General features: G+C 41.0%; 1 protein-coding gene across 1 annotated transcript in view; it reads right to left on the bottom strand.

Annotated features, from left to right (window-relative positions):
* Positions 1-22,828, bottom strand: part of SYNE1 (spectrin repeat containing nuclear envelope protein 1) — a 514,523-nt gene that overhangs the window by 192,826 nt on the left and 298,869 nt on the right. Inside the window, exons 65-74 of the mRNA XM_019550064.1 lie at positions 20,903-21,220; positions 19,976-20,131; positions 19,245-19,415; positions 17,755-18,081; positions 15,651-15,803; positions 12,345-12,512; positions 11,046-11,222; positions 6,434-6,580; positions 3,303-3,428; positions 1,567-1,743 (exon numbers count right to left, since the gene is read on the bottom strand). Coding sequence (XP_019405609.1) covers positions 1,567-1,743; positions 3,303-3,428; positions 6,434-6,580; positions 11,046-11,222; positions 12,345-12,512; positions 15,651-15,803; positions 17,755-18,081; positions 19,245-19,415; positions 19,976-20,131; positions 20,903-21,220 — 1,920 coding nt within the window. The remainder of the gene's footprint in view (positions 1-1,566; positions 1,744-3,302; positions 3,429-6,433; positions 6,581-11,045; positions 11,223-12,344; positions 12,513-15,650; positions 15,804-17,754; positions 18,082-19,244; positions 19,416-19,975; positions 20,132-20,902; positions 21,221-22,828) is intronic.

Below are 22,828 nucleotides of genomic sequence, written 5' to 3'. Positions count from 1 at the left end.
AGAAAATGAACAACACATAGTTAAAAATAACCTGATACTCTGTAATGAACAGCATTTTCCAAATTCCAAAAAAGGACTATCTACAGACCAGGCTAGGTCCTACATTCTTCCAGCACCACTCACTTTAATCAAAATCATTTAGTTTGCAGTAACTTGGATGCTAAATGCTGGACTGAGTCTTACTCACCCTGTATCCACTATCCTAAAACACAATGGTTCTCTGCAAAATTGAGGGTACACAGAGGAATGACAGACAATATGTTACTCATTCTAAGTGGGCAGTATCTCTTCCTATGCATGGTAAACTACTGAGGCTAACTGGAGCAGTGAGGAAGAAAAATCCATGTTCCTGTCTTCTTCCTGCCTCCTTCATCAGTTGTTAGTACAATGGGCTTACTATGATTTTGGTGCAAGAATGTGACTATATACTCAGCCCCTCCCTATTTAGGAGGAAGCACTATTTAACTCTCCCCAATGCTTAGCGTAGTAATAAAGTACAGTACACAGTGTAGTCCAAATAATGCAAAAATAAGCCTTGCATGATTTGTTTATGGCTGAAAGAAAGAGCATATTTCTTTTTGTAAGGTTAGTGGTATTTTGACTACAGCATAAATTGTCTGCTGTAGTCATTTTCTAAATGACTATTTTGAAGGCAATATCTAAAATATCCTCCTCTGCAAGCAGGAACAAATCAAGTTTCTATTTGGAAGAATATCTGTTCCCTACTGATCAGAAGGATCTACAAGATAAAGTATTATTGCTTGTAGAAATAGTGGTACACTGGTATGTGGACAAATAAAGAGTGGAGGTTTACAGTCTGTCAGCTTCTCTATAGTAAATGTGTGCAAACATTTCTCCAAAGTAAATAAAAGGCAGCCTGTGGTAGCTTACCGTTTCCTTTAAGTAAAAGCATGTGCACTGGCAGTTACTGAAGAATAACTGCAAATCCCTGCCATCATTTATTTCACACATGCTTGTTCATATGCCTGTGACAATAGTTTTTATTATGTATTCTGAGGAGAAGAGCAATTCTATTATAATAGATAAATCACAGATTTTAACATCAGATTAAATGTTTACGGGAGTCACAGATATTTGTGTCTCCAGGCTGGATCTGGACTTGGAGGGGATGGTCAGGTGAATGATGAGAGTTAATGCAACTATTGCTCACCCACTCCCCTGCTGACATGTGCCCACTGGGGCTCTGTAATTGGAATTCATTGGCAGGCCCCACTCTCACTTGCCTCATTCCCAATGTGGGCTGGGTGAAGTGGCTCTGTGGGCCAGATCCAGCCTAAAGCCGTATGTTTAATTACCCTGAACAGGTAATTAACCCCTTGAAAATGAAAGTAACTTATTTCAGTAAAGCCAAGACTGTTTTCTGTAAAATAATATAGAAGTAACAATAATTTTTCTTTCTGAAGCAGACACTTCACTTCTTTCCAATGTAAGCAACACTGTCTTCCACTGCTGCTTCTTCTACCAAAACAATACATACATAATACACATTTTTTATATATATGCTGTTGTACATATTTCTCCTTTTCCAATCCAATAGCTCCTTACCTTAACTTGTAAAACCATGTTCTGGGCAATGTTCAACTCCAGTTCTGCCCGTCTCCTCTTCATATTCTGTAGTTGTTGGTCTGCGTCCTGGAAGTAGATCCAAAGCTCAGCCTTCATTTGTTTTACCTCTTCCCAACCTTGGGCCAGGTATTGGGAGTGCATTATCTGTTGCTCAATCTAAAAGAAAAGAACAGAAAGAAAAAGGGATGAAAATGTTTTAATGCAACTGTTTGCGTGGTATATGGACTGGATGCTAGCACTGTGTGGAAGGCAGATACTTGCAGTATCCTGGGGGACTATGTGAAGCTTGTAGAATACATGTGTCCAAAAAGAGAGTTAGCCTCTCAAAGTTATAAGATAAGATTGCATCAGAGAAAAACAGCAGCAGAATAACAATTTTTATTATAATTCAACATTGAAAAGGTGGTATAAAAAACCTAAATGACTGAAATAATCAAGTGTTCAAAAATTCCCTTCAAAGCTCAAATTCCCTTTTCTGTTCCTAGGATACCCTCTCACTGAGGTTCTTCACTCTACCAGAAAGTCAATTAATACTAATAAGCACAGCAAGCTTGTAATTACATTACAGTGCCTTTATTCTTTTGCTTTTACTTCAAGAATTATGCTGGATTGTGACTTATACAGTCTCTTAATGACTAAGTGAAAACATTCAACATTTATTTCCATCTAATGTGCCTAAGAAAGTTCCTTTTCTCATGTGTCTTATTGAATAACGCCTTTTGTTAGGAAAAATTCAACAAGGAGAACGCTTACCGGAGCGGAATCCATCAATCACATTAAATCCTTATTAACAGTGCTTCGTTTGCTTCAAATACAGCAGTAGGTTGTCTTTAAGATTTAGAGGCTCAAAATGTTGTTGCTATTGTTTTTGCTAGTTACTTAACAGTGATTCTTATTTCTGGGTCTTTTACTTACTTTTCAAGTTACAGATTATGGATTACTTGGATTTGTGGCATTTGTTTTTCTGGTATGGAATTTGGTTATTGTATGCTTTTGGCTTTTATACTTGATAGAGTTAGTTACCATGTTATTAGAATGCTTGTGCATAGAGTGCATAGTGAAATGAAATACTTGTATGGAGGGAACTGCAGGAAAGAGTTTTTCTTGGTCATAGCTTTCATGTACATATCCTTTCATTTGAAATTTAGAATTAAAATTTAAAAGTTTAAATGTAAGTACATGGTTATAAATGCACATAAAGAAGTTATCAATTTTGTTAAAAAGTTAAAATTAATAAAAATTGATCCCTTGTGCCATGTTGATTTTAGTGAATATCAAAAAACCAGCTTATTATTGCTGAATTTTAGTAAAGGGTATACAGAAGACCAAAACTTTACAGCAATGCATTAGAAGAGAGTCTAAGTTGTATTTTCTGCTGTTGGAAACTGTAATACCTTGGGTCACATTCTTCTTCTTGAAACAGGCATAATATACACTATATTTTGCTGCCTTGATGTACTATACTTGAATAGCCCCCACCACCCTAGCAACCTTTCTGTAACATGCTGCTATATGAAGAATGCCATAGTATTAGGGAAACTGTCATATTGCCACTGCAACAATTTAATAAAAAGAAAAGTTGAGATATATATATATATATATAGAAGATGTTTCTTTAAGCCATTGCCCAATATGACCGTTGTATAAGAGGGAAGATCAGGGCAATTAAAATTTTAAGAAGGATTAGAAGCTGATCAGTGTGCTTTGTCTCATACCGTTTGTTTTGTTCGCTGAATGTCTGTTGCCACATTCTTCACTGTGGTGTCTGATAAGTCACACATGGAGCACAAAAGATCCAAGTAGGTGCTTGCTTGTTCCTGTAGAGCTCGGAAATGTTTAACCTGAAGGGAAACACCCCTGATAGATTTTCCAAAGTTTTCAGCTTAAAAACATTCAGTTTTGACAATTCTCAGATGGAAAGAAAATATAAAGCAACAGCACTTCATCAAAGAAGGCTGTTTTGCCACAGCTATAAATCATTAGAGCAACTTGAAAACAAAATGAAATAAAATAATATAAAAATTAAGCAATAAAATATATTTCCCACTATGATGAAGAATGGCAATTGTATCTTGTTTATTTTTTAGAGAAGGATTAATCTTCATGTTGTACCGTACTTGGTTTATTCCATGATAGGGAACGAGAAATTTTTATGTGTATATATGCAGAGAATTTCAGCTAAGTCATTATCTCATGGGGGAAAGAAAACAGAATTAACTCTCCTGTTGTACTGACTGGGTAAAGTGACTGTCTAGACCAGGGATGGCCAACCACAAGCATCCTGGGCAACCTCTGTGTGTGGCACAAGGCAGATTAGGAGGGGAGCAGGGAATGCACCAACAGCTAGAAATCAAGGACTAGAAAGCAGAGCAGCAGAATGGGCAGGGAACACAGGGAAGGGAGAATAAATCTGAACGGCAGAACAGAGAGCAAGAAGTAAAAAAGCAGAAGAACTGGGCAGGGAAAGGGGATCAGAATGGCATAATGGAAGGTGCAAGGCTTAAATTGTGGCACACCTGCCAAAGAGGTTGGCCCTCACTGGTCTAGACCAATCTACTCTCTTATAGCTGAAATGATCCTGGCATGTTCAACGTCTTCTCTGGAAAGGGCTGATTCCTTCATGACAGACCACTGCCAACTCCCTCCAGCATCCCTGGCAGCAAAGCCTTGACAGTGTTATGCTCCCAGGAGCTTCAGCCACTGCTCCTAGGATCCACTCTCACTGAGGTTTGCCACTCTACCACAAAGTCAATTAACATTGATAAGCACGACATTAACTTGTCTACTAAAGTTCTTGAGACCACAAAGCTACCATGTTACATATACAACTGCCACTTCCTATAACTGGCTGCCTTCTATAGTATAGGGAAACGCAACCTAAAGGAGCAGCAGAAGAGGAAAAAGGCAAAGCTATAGGGGTGGTACTTTCCTCTTTCATGACCTTGGCAGCCGCAAACTGCAGCACTGTAGATCCCTGCAGTAAAGTGTATAGGGGTTGAAAATGCCCCTAAATTGCAAAATGTGTATCTTTGAGTCAGTTTAATTTCAACACAGGGTAAAAAACTAATACAATATAAATTAGCTAGGTATTAAAAATGACCAGCAAGAAAAGAAAGAATGACTTCAAATGACATAATGACGGACTTACACAAAGAATGATTTCAACTAATTTATAAGGAACCAAGAAGTATGCCTTATTACATGGTTCCTTTTCATAAGGGGGAGAAAAGGAAGGGGAGGGAAACATACAAAAAACCCAGATGAGATCAAATAACACAAGAGAGATGGATTTTGGACAATTCCTGAAGATAAATTTGTATGACATAGAGATTATATATCCATTCACCCAGTATCAGATATAAAATAGCCCCAATCTAGATGATAACATGCTTGGCATTATGAGCTATAAACACTGTGGAAGACCAAAGATAATTGTGGTCAGGCTGATACAGCCAGAAGAAGAATTAGATGACTGTAGAGGCCTCCACCACCACCACTCCAGCATTTATTTACTTACTACTGCAACCTGGGCACCTTGCTCAACAGCTGGCATTACTTAATTAGTTACAGGTTCTGGATAGCTTCCCTGTGGGTAGAGAAGTCCCCAGTTCTGAATTTAGCTTTTGAGTGTATGGACAACTAAATAAAGAATAAATGCCTAGAAGCATTTTAGAACAGATCTTTCATCCCAACATCCTGTGAAGAGGAGAAGGGTTCCTAGCCCTCTCTTTCTGTTAGAAATGGGGTGTGATGCATTTTCTCTTGAATACCACAATGTGGTTGCAGGGTGCTCATTTTCAGTCCCCATATCGCCTTGTTTCTTCTCCCCCACAGAACTCTATGGGTGGCAAAGGCAACCAAATAATCTATTGAGAGCTGTTCATTTGCAGTGATACAAAAATACAGCACTGTGGAGTTGCACAGGCAATCCAGGCTGTGGGGCTACAAAGTTGCCTCAAAGGTGGGCTCTAGCCATGGGTGATAGGAGGCTGCTCCTCTCCAGGCCTGCCCAGGACCAATCGCTGATGGAGAAGGAGGAAGCCTGTCAATGATCACTAATGAACAGCTGGCAGCTGCTGAAAGGAACTGCTCTCCTTGCCCCCACCACCCTTGGTAGTGCTGCTGTGCCACTGTGGGAACACCAGTTCTTGTTGGTGCTTTGATAGAAGCACTGGCTATTCTTGAAGCACTGCTGTGATGATAGAGTGCTGGCAGCTCCACAGCAGTCATTCTCCACCCCCACTTTTCCTTAGAGCATTGGGGTGGTGGGTGGGGAGCAAGGGAAAATGTAAGACTGGGATGCTAACCTCTGTAGTGCTACTTGTAATTAAACAAGTTGTTACCTGTGGCACTACAACACATAGTGCTATAAAGAAGTTCATTTTTCAAACAACTATTTTTCTGTAGCACTTGGTCCATGTTTGTAGCACTGGAGTAGACTTCTTGTAGTGCTAAAAATGTAATAGCTGCCCATACCCTCAGGTTGAAGCCTTTCTAATACTGTTGATGACAAACTGACCATGTGCCTATGATGCCCCTTATATATCTTCCATCTTTATTTCAGGAAGGATGGCAGGGAGGCAGGCAAGCAGGCAGGCAACTATTTCCACACATTTTGTATACAGATCCAGCCCTAGCATGATGTTCTTACATGGTGACTGTGTTGCTTCTAATGGATCCTTATCTCTTGATAAAAGCAGCTGATGAGATAGTGAATTTTCAGTGTGTGAAGGGCCACAGAGTTATTCAATTTTTTCTTCTGCTAAAATAAGCACTTACTTGATTTCATGCCAAAAAAGAGTAGTTAAGTGTATAAAACCAGTTTGCTCAAGTGTGCTGCTTTTACCTGCTTAACTGCATCTGCCAGGCTGAAAGGTGGCCAAGTACTTGGTTTTAACTCTGGCTGAACTGTAGACAGCCAAGCTTGGCATTGCTGTAGAGTATCTTGATGATTCACATGCTTCTGCAGTTCATGTTCCAAACTCTGGTACACCTAAAATCCAAAGTTTTGTAAGCTCACTAATATTTATGACATTCATATATAAAAAGAAAACCTAAAACCTAAAGATTATATAAGATATAGGACTCTACATTCAGAGTAACTAAGGACTTTGTTGCATATACAGAGTAACCAAGGGCATTCTGAGCTGTGCAAATGTTGATCAATACTAGTGCTAGATCAAGTTTGGAGTAGCCACACCTTAAAGCTAAAAACTTTCTCTGACTGTCCCTCACCTGCACAACTGTAACTTGGCACTAGAGGGCTGGTGAGCAGATGCCCGACTAGGAGCTATAGCTCTGAGTCACCACTACAGGGCTGGTGATCCAGAACAGGCTTCTATCCCTGCTCTATGTGGGGAGATTTAAGAGTTGGGTTGATGGGGTGGGACCAGGAACATGAAGTGGAGAGGTCAGTGGTGACACATAAGGGTTGCACCCCTTGAGAGTGCTGGTATACCCTCTGACGGGCTGTGCTCCCTGTTCAGGCAATGGGCAGGGGGGCAGGCAGGAACGCCGGTGCCCCCCCTGTGAGTGCTGGATGAAGTGCCCCAGCCACTTCCAGGAGTACTGCAGCTACTTCCTGGTTGGAGTGGCTGCTTTCTGGTCAGTATGGTCAGCTGCAGGGGAACCATCCCTCCCCACCCCCCCACAGTCACTAACTGGTCATGAGGGGACACATGCCCCCCCAACTAAGGTGGCACCAGTCGCCCATGGGAGAGGTGAAAAGTTAACAGTATCGGTGTGGGTAATAACATGGGAGGTGGAAAGGAAATGGGATGGGGGAAGGGTGGCAAAATGAAATCAACCAGCCATTGAAGGATAAAATAAAAAGCAGTAAAAAAATAAAAGAATTTAAAAGCAAATAAAGTAAATTCAAGAAGGTCTCATGCTTTAATAAACTGGGACTTAGGACATGGGTGTGGGGGTGTTGGTTGTGCTTCCCAGGTTGGCTGGGAGGTGGGAGCAATGAGGAAGGCACTTTTGGTGGTGGTACTGCCCCTTACAAAGTAAGAAAGCCCCAGCTCATGGGGACCCAATCTGGCCCTGTACCTTGTTCCCCTCCCACCCATACACCTCACTCCCGGACTCATCCATGCCTTGCAACCTGGCTATCTGGCATGTGCTCTGCAGGTTCTTTCTACAGAGTCACATCCCTAGAAGTGGGAAGGTCACACCCCTGGTGGTGGGAGGGGGTGTTGGCTTGGTGCCAGAACCACCCCTTGGGCAGTGGGATTTAGGGGATGGAAAGCTTGTCCACACAAAAGAGGAGGGTGGGGGAGAGGACACTGCATTCTAGATCCTGAAGGACTGCAACTTGGGTGGCTCATCTGTGGAGAGTAGCCACACATTAATAGAACATGAGCTGGGTAACATGAATCAGAGATAAGCCTGCTTTGAAGTGGTGTAAATTTAGTGCCTGAAGTGTCCGTAAAACTAGTTTCAGGAGTTAATGTGTGGACAATCTGGGGGTTAAGAGTAGCCTAAAATTAATGTGTAACAAGGCTCTAAGACTATCAAGTAAACTCCAGCTCAGCTGTATGTTTCAGATGTTAGATAAATATTAGTTAATTTACCTTTTACTAGGGATTAAGAAGCCTAGATCCCACTGACATTCAGTGAGGCTGTTTCATAAATGTCAATGTCTTTTTTTTAATACATATTCATACTGCCCTGTTTATGTACTTCAGCTGCTATGTTATATTATACAACTATTTTTTGTATTTGTTTCTTTATTTGTACTATGTACTGCTTGACTAAACACAATTTTGAATATTATCTAAGGAATTAAATGTTAAAAATAATGAGTGCAATGACTTACTTATTTGGGACACTTTAACCCTTTTATTTCCCATATGAATGTATTCATCTAGTGGTCATTTGTTAAATGATGTTTAAGTGTGCATTGAAAATTTAAGCTCTAGGCTTATACCAAATTTACTTGAATCTAAGACAACCTTGAATTTAAAATGACCCCACAATAATTATATTCTACATGTGGAAAAATGTATAAATTTATTATAATTTTCCACATACAGAATCTAATTATTGGAGGACTGACTTAAATTTGCTCCCCCTGCTACTGTAGGTGGTGGGAGGACAGGTGATAAGGGGGTTATGCTGGCACAGGTAGTCAGGGGGCAATGGGGGAAGAAGTAAAGGGATAGGCAATGGGGGTGCTGGGGGAGGCAGTGGAGAACAGGCAGTAGGGAGGCAGGTGGTTAGGAAGCAGGTAGAGTGAAGTCAGTGGAGGAGGCATGCAGCTTGTCTTTTGCTGCCTGCCCCCTGCACTAACCCCTCCTTGTGCCCACCCACCACAACCTCAGGCTCCCAACACCCTTTCCCCCATCCTGACCCCATCCATCCTCTCTGAACTGTTTCTGCCTCCCAGAGCTTCAAGTCCTCACACCCTCTTCCCCCCCATCTACCCCCCAGTCTCTACCCCCTGCCTGCCTCTCCCCCACATCACTGCTGCAGCCTGGGGCACTAAGCATGGCTCCAGGCCAGCCCCATAGCAGTGGCACTGCTGCTACAGGACCAGACTGGGGCTGTGCTTTGTGTTCCAGGCTACAGTAAGGACAGAGCCTGCTGGCACCAAAGCAAAGGTAAGGGGGAGTGTAATAGGGAGGGAGTGGGCAGAGAAGAGATACAAGGGAGAGACTGGTGTGGCAAGGGCTTGAGCCTACAGGGGAGGAGCAGCTGGGGGAGGGGGAGAAGCAAGGCTGGGAGGACACCAGGCAGCAGCTGCAGCTCCAACCCAGGGTTGGGGCTGGAGCTGGAGCCACAGCAACTTCCTGCCTCCTGCTGACTCATATTGGATTCTACGACTTGTGCTTCCCCCCGCACCATGTTAAATGGGGAGAAAACATTATCTTTCAATCATGTAAATACAGTAATAGACATCCACTGTTGTAGTTCAGTGGTAGAGTCCTTGCCTGCCATGTGGGAGACCTGAGTTTGATTCCTGGATGCATGTATATAGCTACAGTCATTGAGGCACTAAATGTCTAGGTTTGGTCTGGCCTTTGGACACTGTCTGAAGTGGGGACAGAAGGTCTGGACAGCCTCCACTGTTCTATACCTCTGCCTAGGCATATGCGTTGAAGGTCCTAGTGATGTCTCATGCATACACCCTGATCTAGAAGGACTGACGATTGCCTATTACTATAGTAATAGAGAAATTTGCAGATTTGACAGTGGTTTACAGACATGGTTTAAATGTGCGCACATGTAGGTGAACTATGTACTCCCTTATATAGCTGATCAGACCTTCTGCAACATAAAGAGCAGGCTGAGTTACAGCCCCATTCCTTTCCTCCTCTCATGTTGAGTCTTGTGGGAGCAGTGGCTGTAATAGCAGCCTGCACACTAGGGTGTTAAATATCTCACCAGTCCTGGTACAAGTACAGAGGACACACCATCTAGCTCAAATGGTTTGGGAAGAAAAAAAAAGGTAGGATATGAAATGAATATTCTCTTGGTTTTTGTATTTATATTTGTTATTTTTTCATTTGTAAATCTTTACAGACTCCCCCCTCCCCCGCCGCCCTTCCACCACTCCCTCATTTTAGATACAATGGTCTGATCTCTTAATTGGATCAGCAGAATGACCCAGATAAAACTCTTATTCAGATGTATATTTTAGTTACACCAGGGAGACAGAATGTCCTAGCATGCAACTGTCAACAAGGGATGTTAGGGCAAAAATCACCCAACAAAAAGGACCCACATAAGCTATATTCACAATGGCTACCTGGGCAAATTTCATTGTAATAATGTAAAGACCTGACTTAAACCTCACTATCAAAAATAACTAATAACAGGTTTCACTCTAGACATTCACTAAATGAATATTTCCATTGACTTCAGTAGCACTATTCATAATGTTGAAAATGAAGCAAACAGGTAAGTCTTTGAAAAATCTGTATATGTGTGACACAATTTAATCCTAAACTTCTTCAAAACAAATAAACCTCAAAAGATCTTCGAAGTTATTTGTTTTCAAATCTTTTGTTATTGACTAGTGAACTATGCTTGTGGATATTTTCTTGCCAAACACTTTTTTCCCTTCTTTAATAATAAATATAGGAAATGTACCTTTGGATTAAAAATCCTCAATATCTACCTAGGATGTTTCTCTTAAATTTAATGTTTATTTTAAACTCCTGTAAAAAAAGTTTTTTTTATGGTAAACTGAAGTTACATTGGGATAAGTTAGAGCAGTTAGGCCTTATAAAAAAGCCTTAGAATGGAAAATGATAGCACAATTACATTACTAACATACAGTCTCCTTTTAAACGGTGGAGTCAGTATTTATGCAGTTTTGTAAAAGCATCACATTATTACAGAAATTATTACATAAATGATTCGCATCCAATATAAAACACTATTATGCAATATATAACTATCATATTACATGTCATTATAATCAATAAAAATATTTGCTAAATAAGACTTACTCTTTGAGCAGTGCTGCAGATGGCTGAATAGCTGTCTCTTGTCCCTTGCAGGTGAGTCTGTATATTTTGCTTAAATTTTGCTTGAAAGTGGTCTGCGCACTGACTGATCAAATAATCTCCTTTATCCTTAAGGCTGTTCAAACGATCTTCAAAGCCTGCAATTTCTTCCATCATTGCCTAAGAAAATTTAGAAAAAGCAACATGTTTTGAAGAAACAGCCTTATAACAGCTCTTTATGGAGAGCTTTTGAAAGCAGATTATTATAGATGTAATGCTTTCCTTAAAATGTATTTGTCAAGGGATTCTGAGAAAAGTTTTGAAAAAAAAAGAAAAGAATGTAATAAAAATCAGGTCCCAGCTATTGGTCTGTACTATCTATCAAAGAGTCAGTCTCAAAAAGAAACAGGTTTGTCAATCAATACACAAAGTCTGCCACAGTAAATTCATGTGCAGTAATATTTTCTAGCACATTAAAAAACATCTTAAGAGAACCAACATTTTGTAATCACTTTTAAATTAAGTAGTATTTACCTGTGTCACCCCCTCCTTCTTTCTGATGCTCATCATTTCTTATCTAATACCCAGAGGCAGATTTTGGTATTTAATCACCTTTTGTCCCATTAAAGACAAAGAATGAATTCTTAGTCCCACCAAACTCAATAAGAATTTTGCAATCTAGTTGAAAATGCCCAGAATGCCACCCAATGCATCTATTTACATGCTATTATGATAATCAAAATGAGAAAAAATACTTAAATGAGCAGATGTAACCCAGAGCTCACATCCCTCTTAAACTCCCAGAGCCCCCAGGAACCAACGCACTTCTACACAAGCCAAAATGGAGGGACACACCATTAAGCAGACAAAAATGACAAATAACTCATATCAGCAGCACTGAGTTAAACTCAAAACTATCTGTGGTAATGCCCAGTTGTTTGCCCAATAGCTTAGTGGTTCTAGAATTTGCCTAGGACACGGGTGAATCAAAAAGGGGATTCACACCAAATATCTTCCATGTCCCAGGTGAGTGCCTTACAACTAGGCTACAGAAGGGGCTGTGTAAGAGCATTCTCCCCATTCCTTTCAAAGCTGGAGCATTTGGCAACCAAGAGTGCAACCAAATTAATTACTGTTAACTCAAACACAGTATTTTTCTCATCGTTCATTTTTAGTTATGAGAGTAATTATACATAATAGATTAGAAAGAAATTACTATTCCAAAACTGAGGTATGGGATTGTTGGCAAAACAGTTCTTATTTTTAGTGTCCAAAGGTTACGTGTTCAAGTACCAGACCTACCTTGTGATTGGCTAGTTGCTGAGTTATTATTTCCAGGCTGATGCTGTCCATAAGATCAGGGGTGACAAGCCGACTGGACATCTGTAACAGCCACTTTTCCACTTCTTGCAACTCACTGTTGTATTCTTCATGCTCTTTCATTTTTCCTTCTAAACTTTCCACATGTGCCTGTGGGCCCATGCAAGTCAAAATAAAATTTCAGAGATTGTTTGGGGTAAAAGAAAAGATGTCAAAAGCTGCTTTGAACCTGAAAAAGCTAGTAGGAGACTTATCATACAAACTCATTCACACAAGTAACACTAACATGACTAATTCACGAAGAAGGTGTCATGCATATGAGAAAGATTTTTCAAGGTTGAGCCCTACATTTTCAACCAAGGTGAAATAACATATGTAAAGGGTTAATGATGAAGGGAATTAAAGGCTTTATTTGTTTTTAAAATGGGCCTTTGGCAACTCGGTATTCAGTTCATTTAAAAATAATGGATTAAACTCTTGGGCTAAGTACAGACTGTCAAAAAGCCTGAGGCTGAATCAGTCCAAACTAGGCAGCTTCCTTTAAGCTGCACGTTTTGAACTGATGATCAACTGAACTGCCATTCAGTTTTGAATTGGGAATGGCAGGGGGAGGCCTGCACTGACCCAGGCCAGTGTGTCTGTGTGTGTGGGGGGGTATACTGGAGCACATCTCCCAGCCTTCTGGCCATTGCCAGCACAGCCAAGTGTCCTCAAACCCCTGCTGCCCCCCTTCCCCCCCCATGGTTCAGGAGCCTTTTCTGGGTGCCAGCCCACCTTGGGGAAACCTCCCCCCCAGGAGGTTCCCCCAGCCTGGGTTTTCCAGTCCAAAGGAGCCCCCCCATCTCTTTCAAAGCTGCAGATTGCTTCATCTGTTGCCACAGGAGCTGGGGAGGAGTACTCCTGGCCAGGTGCCTGCCCCTGCAGCCCAGCATCTGGACACCAGGGAGCCCCCAGCTTGGTCCCTCCCACCCCAGCCCAGGGTCCCGCAGCCTCGGGCAGCCCCAGGATCTGAGGGGAATTCTTCCCAACCTCACTCATTTGCATTAGCTGTTGCAGTCTCAGGGGTGCCAAGGGGGTGGAGGGACATTACTCTTCTCCCCTGCATTAGTTTTGCCTCAGACTCACAGCAACTAAGGCAAAACCAGCTGTGGAAGAGCAGGAGAATTTCCCTCCAGTCCCTCAAGCTGCCTAAGACTTGTGAGGGCTAAGACAAGGCTCTAAGGCAAGGCTCAGGAGATGAAGAATTCCCTCAGATCCCTGGGGCTGCCCCAGGATGGGGTGGGGGGAAGCCCCCCAAGGCAGGAGCTGCCCAGTGCCTCCATGCTGGGTTGCATGGGCAGGTACCCAGGCGGAAGGACTCTTCCTTCCCTTCTGTGGCAGCCACTGAAGCAATCAGCAGCTGGGAAGAGGGAGAGGAGAGGGCAGAGAACTGCCAGGATCTGAAAAGCCAACAGCACAGTGGCTTTCCCTCCCCACATGTACTGTGTAGACCTTGCTATGTAGACCCTGGAGGGCTGTTCCCCACCCTCCTGCCATTGTCCCCTTCCACTGACAGACACAGGCAGGAAGCAGGCTTAGGAGCAGAGGGCCGAGGCAGTCCCTGCTCCACTGGAACAGGCGGCATAGCCCAGGGCCGCAAAATATCCAGGGATGCTGGGGGACTGTGAGTTAACTTGAACCAGGAAGGGGTCTGGGACAGAAGTTCTACAAATTGGTTTGACCTAAATCAGTTAAGTCTGATACTACATCCAACCAGGTTTATCTTAAACCAGTTTTGGTCATTTTGAAAGAAGTTTATGTGCACTGAACTTCTATTCTGTTACAGGTTTAAACCAGTTTCCAATCACTTAAGCCAGTTTATGTGTAACTTCTGTCCCTAGCCTTTCCGCTACTACACCCAACATAGTCACTCTGTCAAATTGTCTTTTATTTCTACGTGTTTTTCTCTCCCTTGCTGATTTGGTTGGGTGGAAAATAAGGAAAAATGACCAGACAGGTGAAACTGACATTGACTCTGAACAAAATACTGTCACCTGAACACAGATAATGAACTGAAAAAAAGATGACAAAAGGCAGAATCCTATTTCACTTTATGTGCCCAAACACCAGTTTTTCAGCTGCATAACCTGCCATTTTTGGCACTTACATGCAGCTTGTGCTCTCACTCCACGTACAGCATGGACACATACGTGTCCCCCAGGCTAGTGGACAGTAGGCTGCAATTTCATTGGGCAGGTATGCAACTCCATATCCATTTACCTGAAAGCAAGGCCTGGCACAAATCAGGAGGAAGACCTGCCCCATGGTTTCATCCCAATAACCAAGTAATTAGGGCACTTGTGCAGGAAGGAGAAGAACCAGGTCCTTGGGCCCCCTCCTTTATATACATTCACACTACACTCAGGGTTGGTTAACTAAGTGCCAAAAATGCCATAGATTCTGACCAAAATATGTATTTTGTCCCTCTGTCATTTATAGCAATCTTATGTACAGTACTGTATTTATAGTAAATAAATAAAATTATAGGCTTGGGTGTTATTTTTAAGATATTACTTTTTAAAAATTGCTTGCATATATGCTTGAGGGACACTTACTGTTTGGCAATTTGGATGACTGAATACAGCAAAAAAAATCAACATTTTTCTGTGGATTTGGAGAAATATTATTTTGTGCCTCTAAATTAACACACACACACACATCTCCAAATTTGGTTCTTTTCTCAGCCTCTGCTGGAGGATGAAACAGCAATTAAGGGGATATAGTCAGGTCAAGCATATGCACAGTGTTCTAACATTGTTTTACTATAGCTTATACCTGCTGGAGGTATCATCTATTAAGAGTTTTAGGAGTTATAATACTTCCAAATATAGACAGACAGAGAGATGTAGGAGTATTATATTTTCAACTTACTGACAAATATTAAATAACAAACTAATGCTACTTAACTATTAACACCACTAACATAACTTTCTTCAGCATTCAGAATTTTCTTTAGTGAACTCTGATGCGACTACTGATCCAGGTTAACCAGGCGTGGCCTGGGATAGCTGGCAAGGACATACTACAAGATGATATGGCTTGAGGCTTTGGAGAGATCATCTATTTTGGAAGTTTTTATACACCTTAAAGAGGCCTTCTGTTGGTCTGCATTATAGAAGGAAAGAAAATAGGAGAAGAATGACTATGAGAGGAAAAAGCTTAAGCCCTTCAACTGGAGAAACAATTCTCTTATATTCTATGCTAGTGTACTGGTAGGACTCTAGAATGTCTTTCCTAATTTTTTTTTACCTTTGCTGTGCTGCAGAGCTCCTGATAACTGGTCTGAAGCTTCTCAATGTTGTCCCTCAATGTAACATCGTTCACTAATTCAAGAAGTGCTTCTCCTTTTTCAGTCACTGATTTTATGGAAGGCTCATGAGATAGAACTGTGTGTTGTACCGACTAAAAATGGAAACAGCAATAAATACAGGTAGAATGACAACAGTATACATTAAGGTCACTTCTCAGGCATACCAGCTCTCCTCTAGAACTCTCCCTTCCCACAAAAAGGAGCTGAACCACTACTGTGGCACCATCCTCCCTCTCACCCAGACTCTAGGACAGCATTCTCTTTTCCATGGAGCTCCTCAGTAATCCTGGGGACAGCTGATATTGGAGGAAGTCACTGCTAGCATGGCTGATTCCCTGGAGCTTATAGGAGAGATCCCAGTGTCAAAAAACCCCCCAACCTGTCACTAAAAAAAGCAGTATGGTGCACATGACAGCAGTGTGCACTGCCAGAGACAGAATGCCATGGGAAACACACACTCAGGCATGTGCACACTCACTTGGATGTATCCCATTGGTGCATCTACATCTCCATGTGCACTTTACTGAGGAGTAAACTAATTATCTCTGCATTAAAGTGTCATCATCTTCATGGGCACCTAATTAGGGCACAGTAAATTAATTAACTCCGCCATATGACAGTACTGTCGGGGACAGTACTATTTTACAGATGAGTAGCTTACTCCACTTATACACACATATAGATACTAACCACAGGTGTAAATTGTACCTAGTCAGCCCAGCCAGCCAGAGGCCTACTCTGCCCCCCGTTCAAACTCCTGCTGTATACCCGGGAGTGGTTTAGTCTGGTTCAAATTGCTCCGAAGTTTCATTAATTGCATGTGTAGAGATACCCAATGTGTTCTGCTTTCCCTTTATTTCTGCTTTTAGACATAAGGAAAGATATATAGCAGCATACGTAAAAGCTGTAAGTTATTGGTTTCCTAAATGAGTCTGGTGAGGCATGAAACTAACTATTACCCAAAATTTTAAGTATTCAAATTGTGCTGTTTTATGCAACATGTGTGAGCCTGGAGTGTACTGAAAAAATTACACTAAGGTGAGCTATTTTTACTGCTACTGTTTTATTGTATTCATACTTGTTTTTAACTTTTGGAGAAAAATTACTTTGCTGCTGGGGTAGAAGCATGGTTACAATATCCTCAAGAGACATGAGCTCAAACCCTGCTCCACTCAACCCAGGACTAAATAAGTACCTTGACATTCAGGCTAGGCATGATGTGAGTTAAACATTCCCTGAAATGCCACTGGTATACCTTAACCACCTCAAGTCATTCAACATGGGCAGGCCTATAGCTTCTATTTTATTAGACTGTTATGATGATGAATGTTAAGAAATACTTAACATTTTGAAGCTCAGTGAGCCGCCCATGTGTAAATTACACACAATGGAGACAGTTTTTAGTTGAAAAAGCAACTTGCTAGAGGTTTGCTTTGCTGTAGTTCACTGTCAGTTGCTTTTCCTGCCTCAAGTTAACTTTTCATCATCACAGAATTTAAAATTATACCTACTTATGATTGACCATTGTGTAATCTATATTATTATTTAACATGATCCATGAACATGGCCTTTCACTTTCAGATTAATCTTTTGATTATTTAAAGTCATACATGTGATTTAGAAAATATAAATATAACAAAAAAAAATAGTAGTAGTGAAGGAAGTGTTCTGGAGAACTGTAGGAGGAATTCTATTCTCACTTTAAACAACAACTTTACATCCAGATTAACTTCTATCAATATAAATGGATTTTAAAAATACATATTTACATGCATAGAAATGAGAAGAGAAATTGGCCCCATGAGGGTAATTTTCAGATGTGGAAGCTTTACTGGGCATGAGAATTCCAAGTCTGGATCCCACTGAGTCTTAAGACTAGGCACAATGCATTTTTACACTTAAATATTGACTTCAGCACTTAGATAAGGGCTTTACAGGAATCTATTAACATCCCCACAGCAGAAAGTGGTTATCAACAAAGTATTATGAGAATTCTAACTCAAAGTTTAATTGACATGGTGGAATAACAGCAATCCTTTTTACCTTGTACTTGGACAACTGGGCTTTTTTCTCATACAATTCACTTTTGGGTTCCACTGGAATGTGCAATATAGACTGGTACTCTGTCAACCACTGAGTCTGTGCTTTGTACTTGTCTGAGAATTCCTTTGTCAGCTGAAGACACTTTTCTAAAACTGTATGCTCCTTTCTGATACAGCTGGCCAGCTCTTCAAGCTCTTCCACATAATCATCAATTTCTTTTTTTAGCTGGGTGGCTTCATTTTCCTCCATGTACTGAAGAGCCCGCTCTCCCTTTTCACGAGCAGATTTCAGCAAACTGTGTCCCATGTCCATGTCAGTTAAGAGAAGCTGTACAAGGAAGGTTAATAAAGTAGATGAAGTATTAAACCCTTCATTTGGTTATTCTTTAGTTTTGAAGCCAAAGAGTTCCTGCCAGCATTATCTTTTGCAAACTACTGATGCCAAAGATGGGAGTGAGCTACTGAACTTGAGCAGCCTCCTTGCTGACCAAGATCATGCCTAAAGTATTGAAATGTGATGTGCTTGCAGGTAAGTATGGATAAGAATCCACTTAATGTATTGCTCCTAAAGACAAATATAGAAATTCAGGTACAGATTATTACCTGAGCATATGGATTTCAATCTCCATTACTAACAATCCAGCACCTTCAAAAATACTAAAATCAGCGTAAAGCACAGATAACTAAACAACTGAAATTTACTCCACCAATGTATTGCAGAACAGTGAATTATGATATAACATACAGTGGGGTTACCACACATTGTGTTGCTTTGGTCAATATTTCAAAGGCTGGTTTAAGGAGCACAGATACCACAGAATATAATTCTTCTTCCGTTGCTGCTGATTAAGTAGGATAGTACAGAAGACATAGTAGAATTCACTTCACAAAGAAATGAAAGCTTCTGCTATTTAAAAGTTACAATGTTTTAAAACCACAAAACACATAAAAATCTGAAATTTGTAATAAAATGTCAGGTGTTTAACGAGGAATTATCATTACAAGTCTGTGCACAAATAAAAAAAATACAAGCTGCACAACAAAAAGTGGAAAGCAAAATAGTTGAAAGCTGTTATTTGGCACAGTAGGCATAAATGCTGCAAGATGGCTGAAGAATTCATTCGAAGTGCAAGGTGACTTCTACCACTGGCTCAGTTCTATGGCAATAGATAGTCTTGCTTCCTCTAAAATATTTCTGCACAATCATTTGAGTGTTTTATTATTATTATTTTAAATTACCATTTACTAGAAGAATAGGATTTTACATCATCCAGGAATTTCATGATTAACAAGTTATCAAGTTGTTAATCCAGTACTACCACATTCTGTATATAATGAGAACAGAATATTTTTATACTCTGTGTTCTCATCACTGCTAATTATTCTGGTAAACTACTCTGGATTATTAAACCCAGATTTGTTTTTATTAATCTAAACGTGAGAAATAACAATATTAATCACAGTAATAATAAGAGAACAAGTGTGCTGTACCTCTAGCTTCTGCATTTTTTTCTCCATAGCTGTTTTATCTATTACATCGGTCTTGGTGATCACATTTTTGAAGTTCTTGTTAGTAGCTCCATACCAGTCTGTGTAAGTACTAAAACCCAATTCAGATTCCTCCATACTCTGAATCTCGTCTTCCAGGAACTTTATTTGTTCCTTCGAACAAATTGTGGAAAAAATAGGAATGTTCATAAAAACTAGACATTTTGCATTGGGATGATGACTTCCGGTTACTACTGAAGTTAGCTGAAAGGCTGGTATCAGAAACAATACTTTGAACTATCTAGCCCACTGAAATCTGGGAAGGGGTTGTGTACATCTGAGGACATTGCATGATGGAGGATTCTACAGTTGTGAATAACTTCTTCAAATAATCCCCAGTAATAAAAAGATCATGTTTATATCAGTTCTCTAACTGATTTAGCAAATTATGAATGAACTAGCAAATGACGGGGGGAGGGCTCCATCCCCACCATCATGGTGGCGCTCTGCCATCACCTCCAAGTTTCATAGTTCCAAGAGTCCCTCCCACCCCACTCCCTCCACATCTGGCCACATGTCTGTATGTCTGTCTGTGCAGAGCACTCTGATTGGTCATTTCAGTAAGCACCGTCATTGGTTGCCAAGACAAGCAATCAGAGTGCTCCAAGAGCATTACAGACGGACAGACAGACAGACAGACTCCTTTATATATATATAGAATTTCCACCAGTTACCAGTACATGAAGTATAAGAGCTTGGTATCGAGATGTAAGCTGGGTAGCCTGACTCCCCATTCTACTAGTGGTATGACTTTCCTCCAGGATTTGCTGAGCCAATATCCCGACTTCCTCCACATCCTCCTTATACAGAACAATTTCTTCATGCCATTTCTGATCAAAGAAGAAGGAGACCTTGGTCAGTTTAAGTGATTACAATTAAGTTTTTAAATAATATGAGCAATTTAGCTTTAGCTAAGTTGAGGCATAACTAGGTGACAAGGAGCAAATAAATGGTTGTAGCTCTGGACATGGACGACATGAGGAATGAATAATAAAAAATGGAAGGAATGAAGCAGAATCCTACAAAGTTGAGCCAAATGAACATGTTACATGTTTCTCTTCATACTAGATGGGCTTAATTTGACTAATTTTAGTAATTTTTTTTAAAAAGTAGTTAAAAAAAAAACCTACTGCACATCAAGGGGACACTTCTCTGTTGGCATGCTTGAAATAGGACTATAAAAGTGAAGGTTTCTACCCTTCACATCAATTCTCTGAATTCATTTGGACACAGGTCCCTCCTTTTGCTGACTAAGAGAATTTTCTACTCATACTTATTTTTGTTGACATGGCAGGGTTCTTCATGGGAGAGTGAGCTGGGATCTTCTCCGGTTTCCACATTAACAGAAGTGATAAATACATTTCCACTTTAGGACCAACCTCTGCCCTCAGTCAAGACTGTCCATTCTACAGGCAAATGGAATTTCATATTCCTCTGTGAGACAGCACCACTGGCAAAAACTTCTCTTCACATGTAAACTCAGCTAGACTTTGATCTAGACTTACTGGGAGACAATGGCAATGCTGCATTGACAGCCATTTTCAGAGACTAGAACTAGGAGGGTATAATTCATCCCTCTCAATTAGATGTACATTGTTTACCTTCATTTGCTGTAGCTGCATCTCCTTTGTTCCTCTGTCAGATTGCCGACCAATCCTGATATTAACTTTTTCCTCAAGGCTCTTCAACCAGTCATCTACCTTCTGAAACTTATTTTCCATTAACCGCAGTCTGCTCAGAGTGGTGTTCAGTTGGGTTCTGGCCTCAGAGAGTCTGTGCTGGTAAACTTGCCAATCCTGTCGTACAGATTCTAGGACCCGGTCTTCTACCTGGGGCATTCCCCATGGTATCACCTCCTCTCTGGCATGAAGTGCTGCATTTAATAATGCCTGCCCCTCTGCACAATGCACTTGTAATTCCTGCAAGCGTACAATGACAAAGGTAACTTCTCTTATTTTACATTAACCAGGGTCACCGTGTTTTGTACAATGGGTACGAATCCTGCCACCATTCAGGTCAACTGGAAAACCCACAGTACTTTTGAGGGCTTCGTGCAGTATATTTAAGTTTGAATATACTTTATACCACCCAGAAAAACATTCTTTAATTCAGGCAAGCAGGGGAATTTTTTTTAATGCTAGCACTAATGTTGACAACAGGTCAATGATTAAATCAGGGAGAGCCTTAGAGACAAAATGTGTGCTGTATCCCTCCAATACGCTTCTGAGCGTATCCAACTTTCAAGACATAGCATGGCAGCTGGAATGAGAGCCTGGAATACGTTCATCCATTTGGCACATCCATGAACTCAAGACTTTCCAGCTGGCAGCCAGAGCAGTATTAGAGTGCCAATGGACTGATTTTTTAAAGCTTAATCTATTTCATTAGATTCCTGGACCTGCTACTGAATGCTTAGCCAAATGCTTATTTTCACTCTGCTTAAGCAGTGACAGTGTAAAGAGCACCACAGTTCAGATACAGTTAATTAGAAAAGGCATACAGAAATAGGGAACCAGCTGATATGGAGGAGGTTTATGGCTCAGGTTGCTTATTAACACATATATCAATATTTTCCTGTATATATTAATATATTATTACAAGTAAACTCATAGATTTATACATTAAATATAGTTTCTTCAAGTGTATTAGATCTTGTAAGGTGGCAGGATCTTCATACTTCTATTTGACTATCAACATGTAACCAGGAAATGGCCTGAACAAAGTACAGGATGTGATGTCCTCTTACTTTATGATTAGGTTTTTTGTAGTGGGGGACATGGCCCTGTATCTGGAGTCTCTTGAGTGTATATTAACAAACATTAACAGAAGCAAGATATTAGCTGCTGTGGTCCCCCTATTTTACCTATGGCAGGTTAGGGTGTCATAGATCCATAGAAGCTGGGTTGGAAGGGACCACAGTAGGTCATCGAGTCCAACCTCCTGCTCTGGGCAGGAAAGAGTACTGGGGTCAAACGTCCGTCCCCAACTAGGTGCTTGTCTAGTCTCCTCTTGAAGACCTCCAAGGTAGGGGAGAGTACCACCTCCCTTGGAAGCCCATTCCAGGTTCTGGAAACCCTTACTCTGAAGAAGTTCTTTCTAATGCCCAACCTAAATCTGCTCTCTGTCAATTCGTGGCCATTGCTCCTAGTTACTCAGGGGATGCCCTAGCAAATAGAGCATCTCCTATTCCCTGCTGTCCTTTCCTGAGGAATTTATAGGCAGCCACAAGATCACCTCTTAGCCTTCTTTTGCAAAGGCTGAAGAGATCTATTTCCCTCAGTCTCTCCTCGTACTCAGCCTTTCCCTGTAAGGCCTTGCCTGTAGGCCTCTAACCATATGAGTGGTCCTTCTCTGGACCCTCTCCAGGTTATCCACATCCCTCTTGAAGTGCAGTGCCCAAAACTGGATGCAATACTCCAACTGGGGCCTGACCAGTGCTGAACAGAGGAGAAGCATCACCTCCCTGGACCTGTTTTTCATGCATGTGCTAATGCATGATAAAGTGTGGTTAGCGTTGTTGATCACTT

The sequence above is a fragment of the Crocodylus porosus genome, unplaced genomic scaffold (genome assembly GCF_001723895.1).
Source record: "Crocodylus porosus isolate Cpor-Errol unplaced genomic scaffold, CroPor_comp1, whole genome shotgun sequence".
Taxonomy (NCBI): domain Eukaryota; kingdom Metazoa; phylum Chordata; order Crocodylia; family Crocodylidae; genus Crocodylus; species Crocodylus porosus.
Note: the sequence above shows the minus strand (reverse complement) of the source record. Positions and strands in the feature narration are given on the sequence as shown.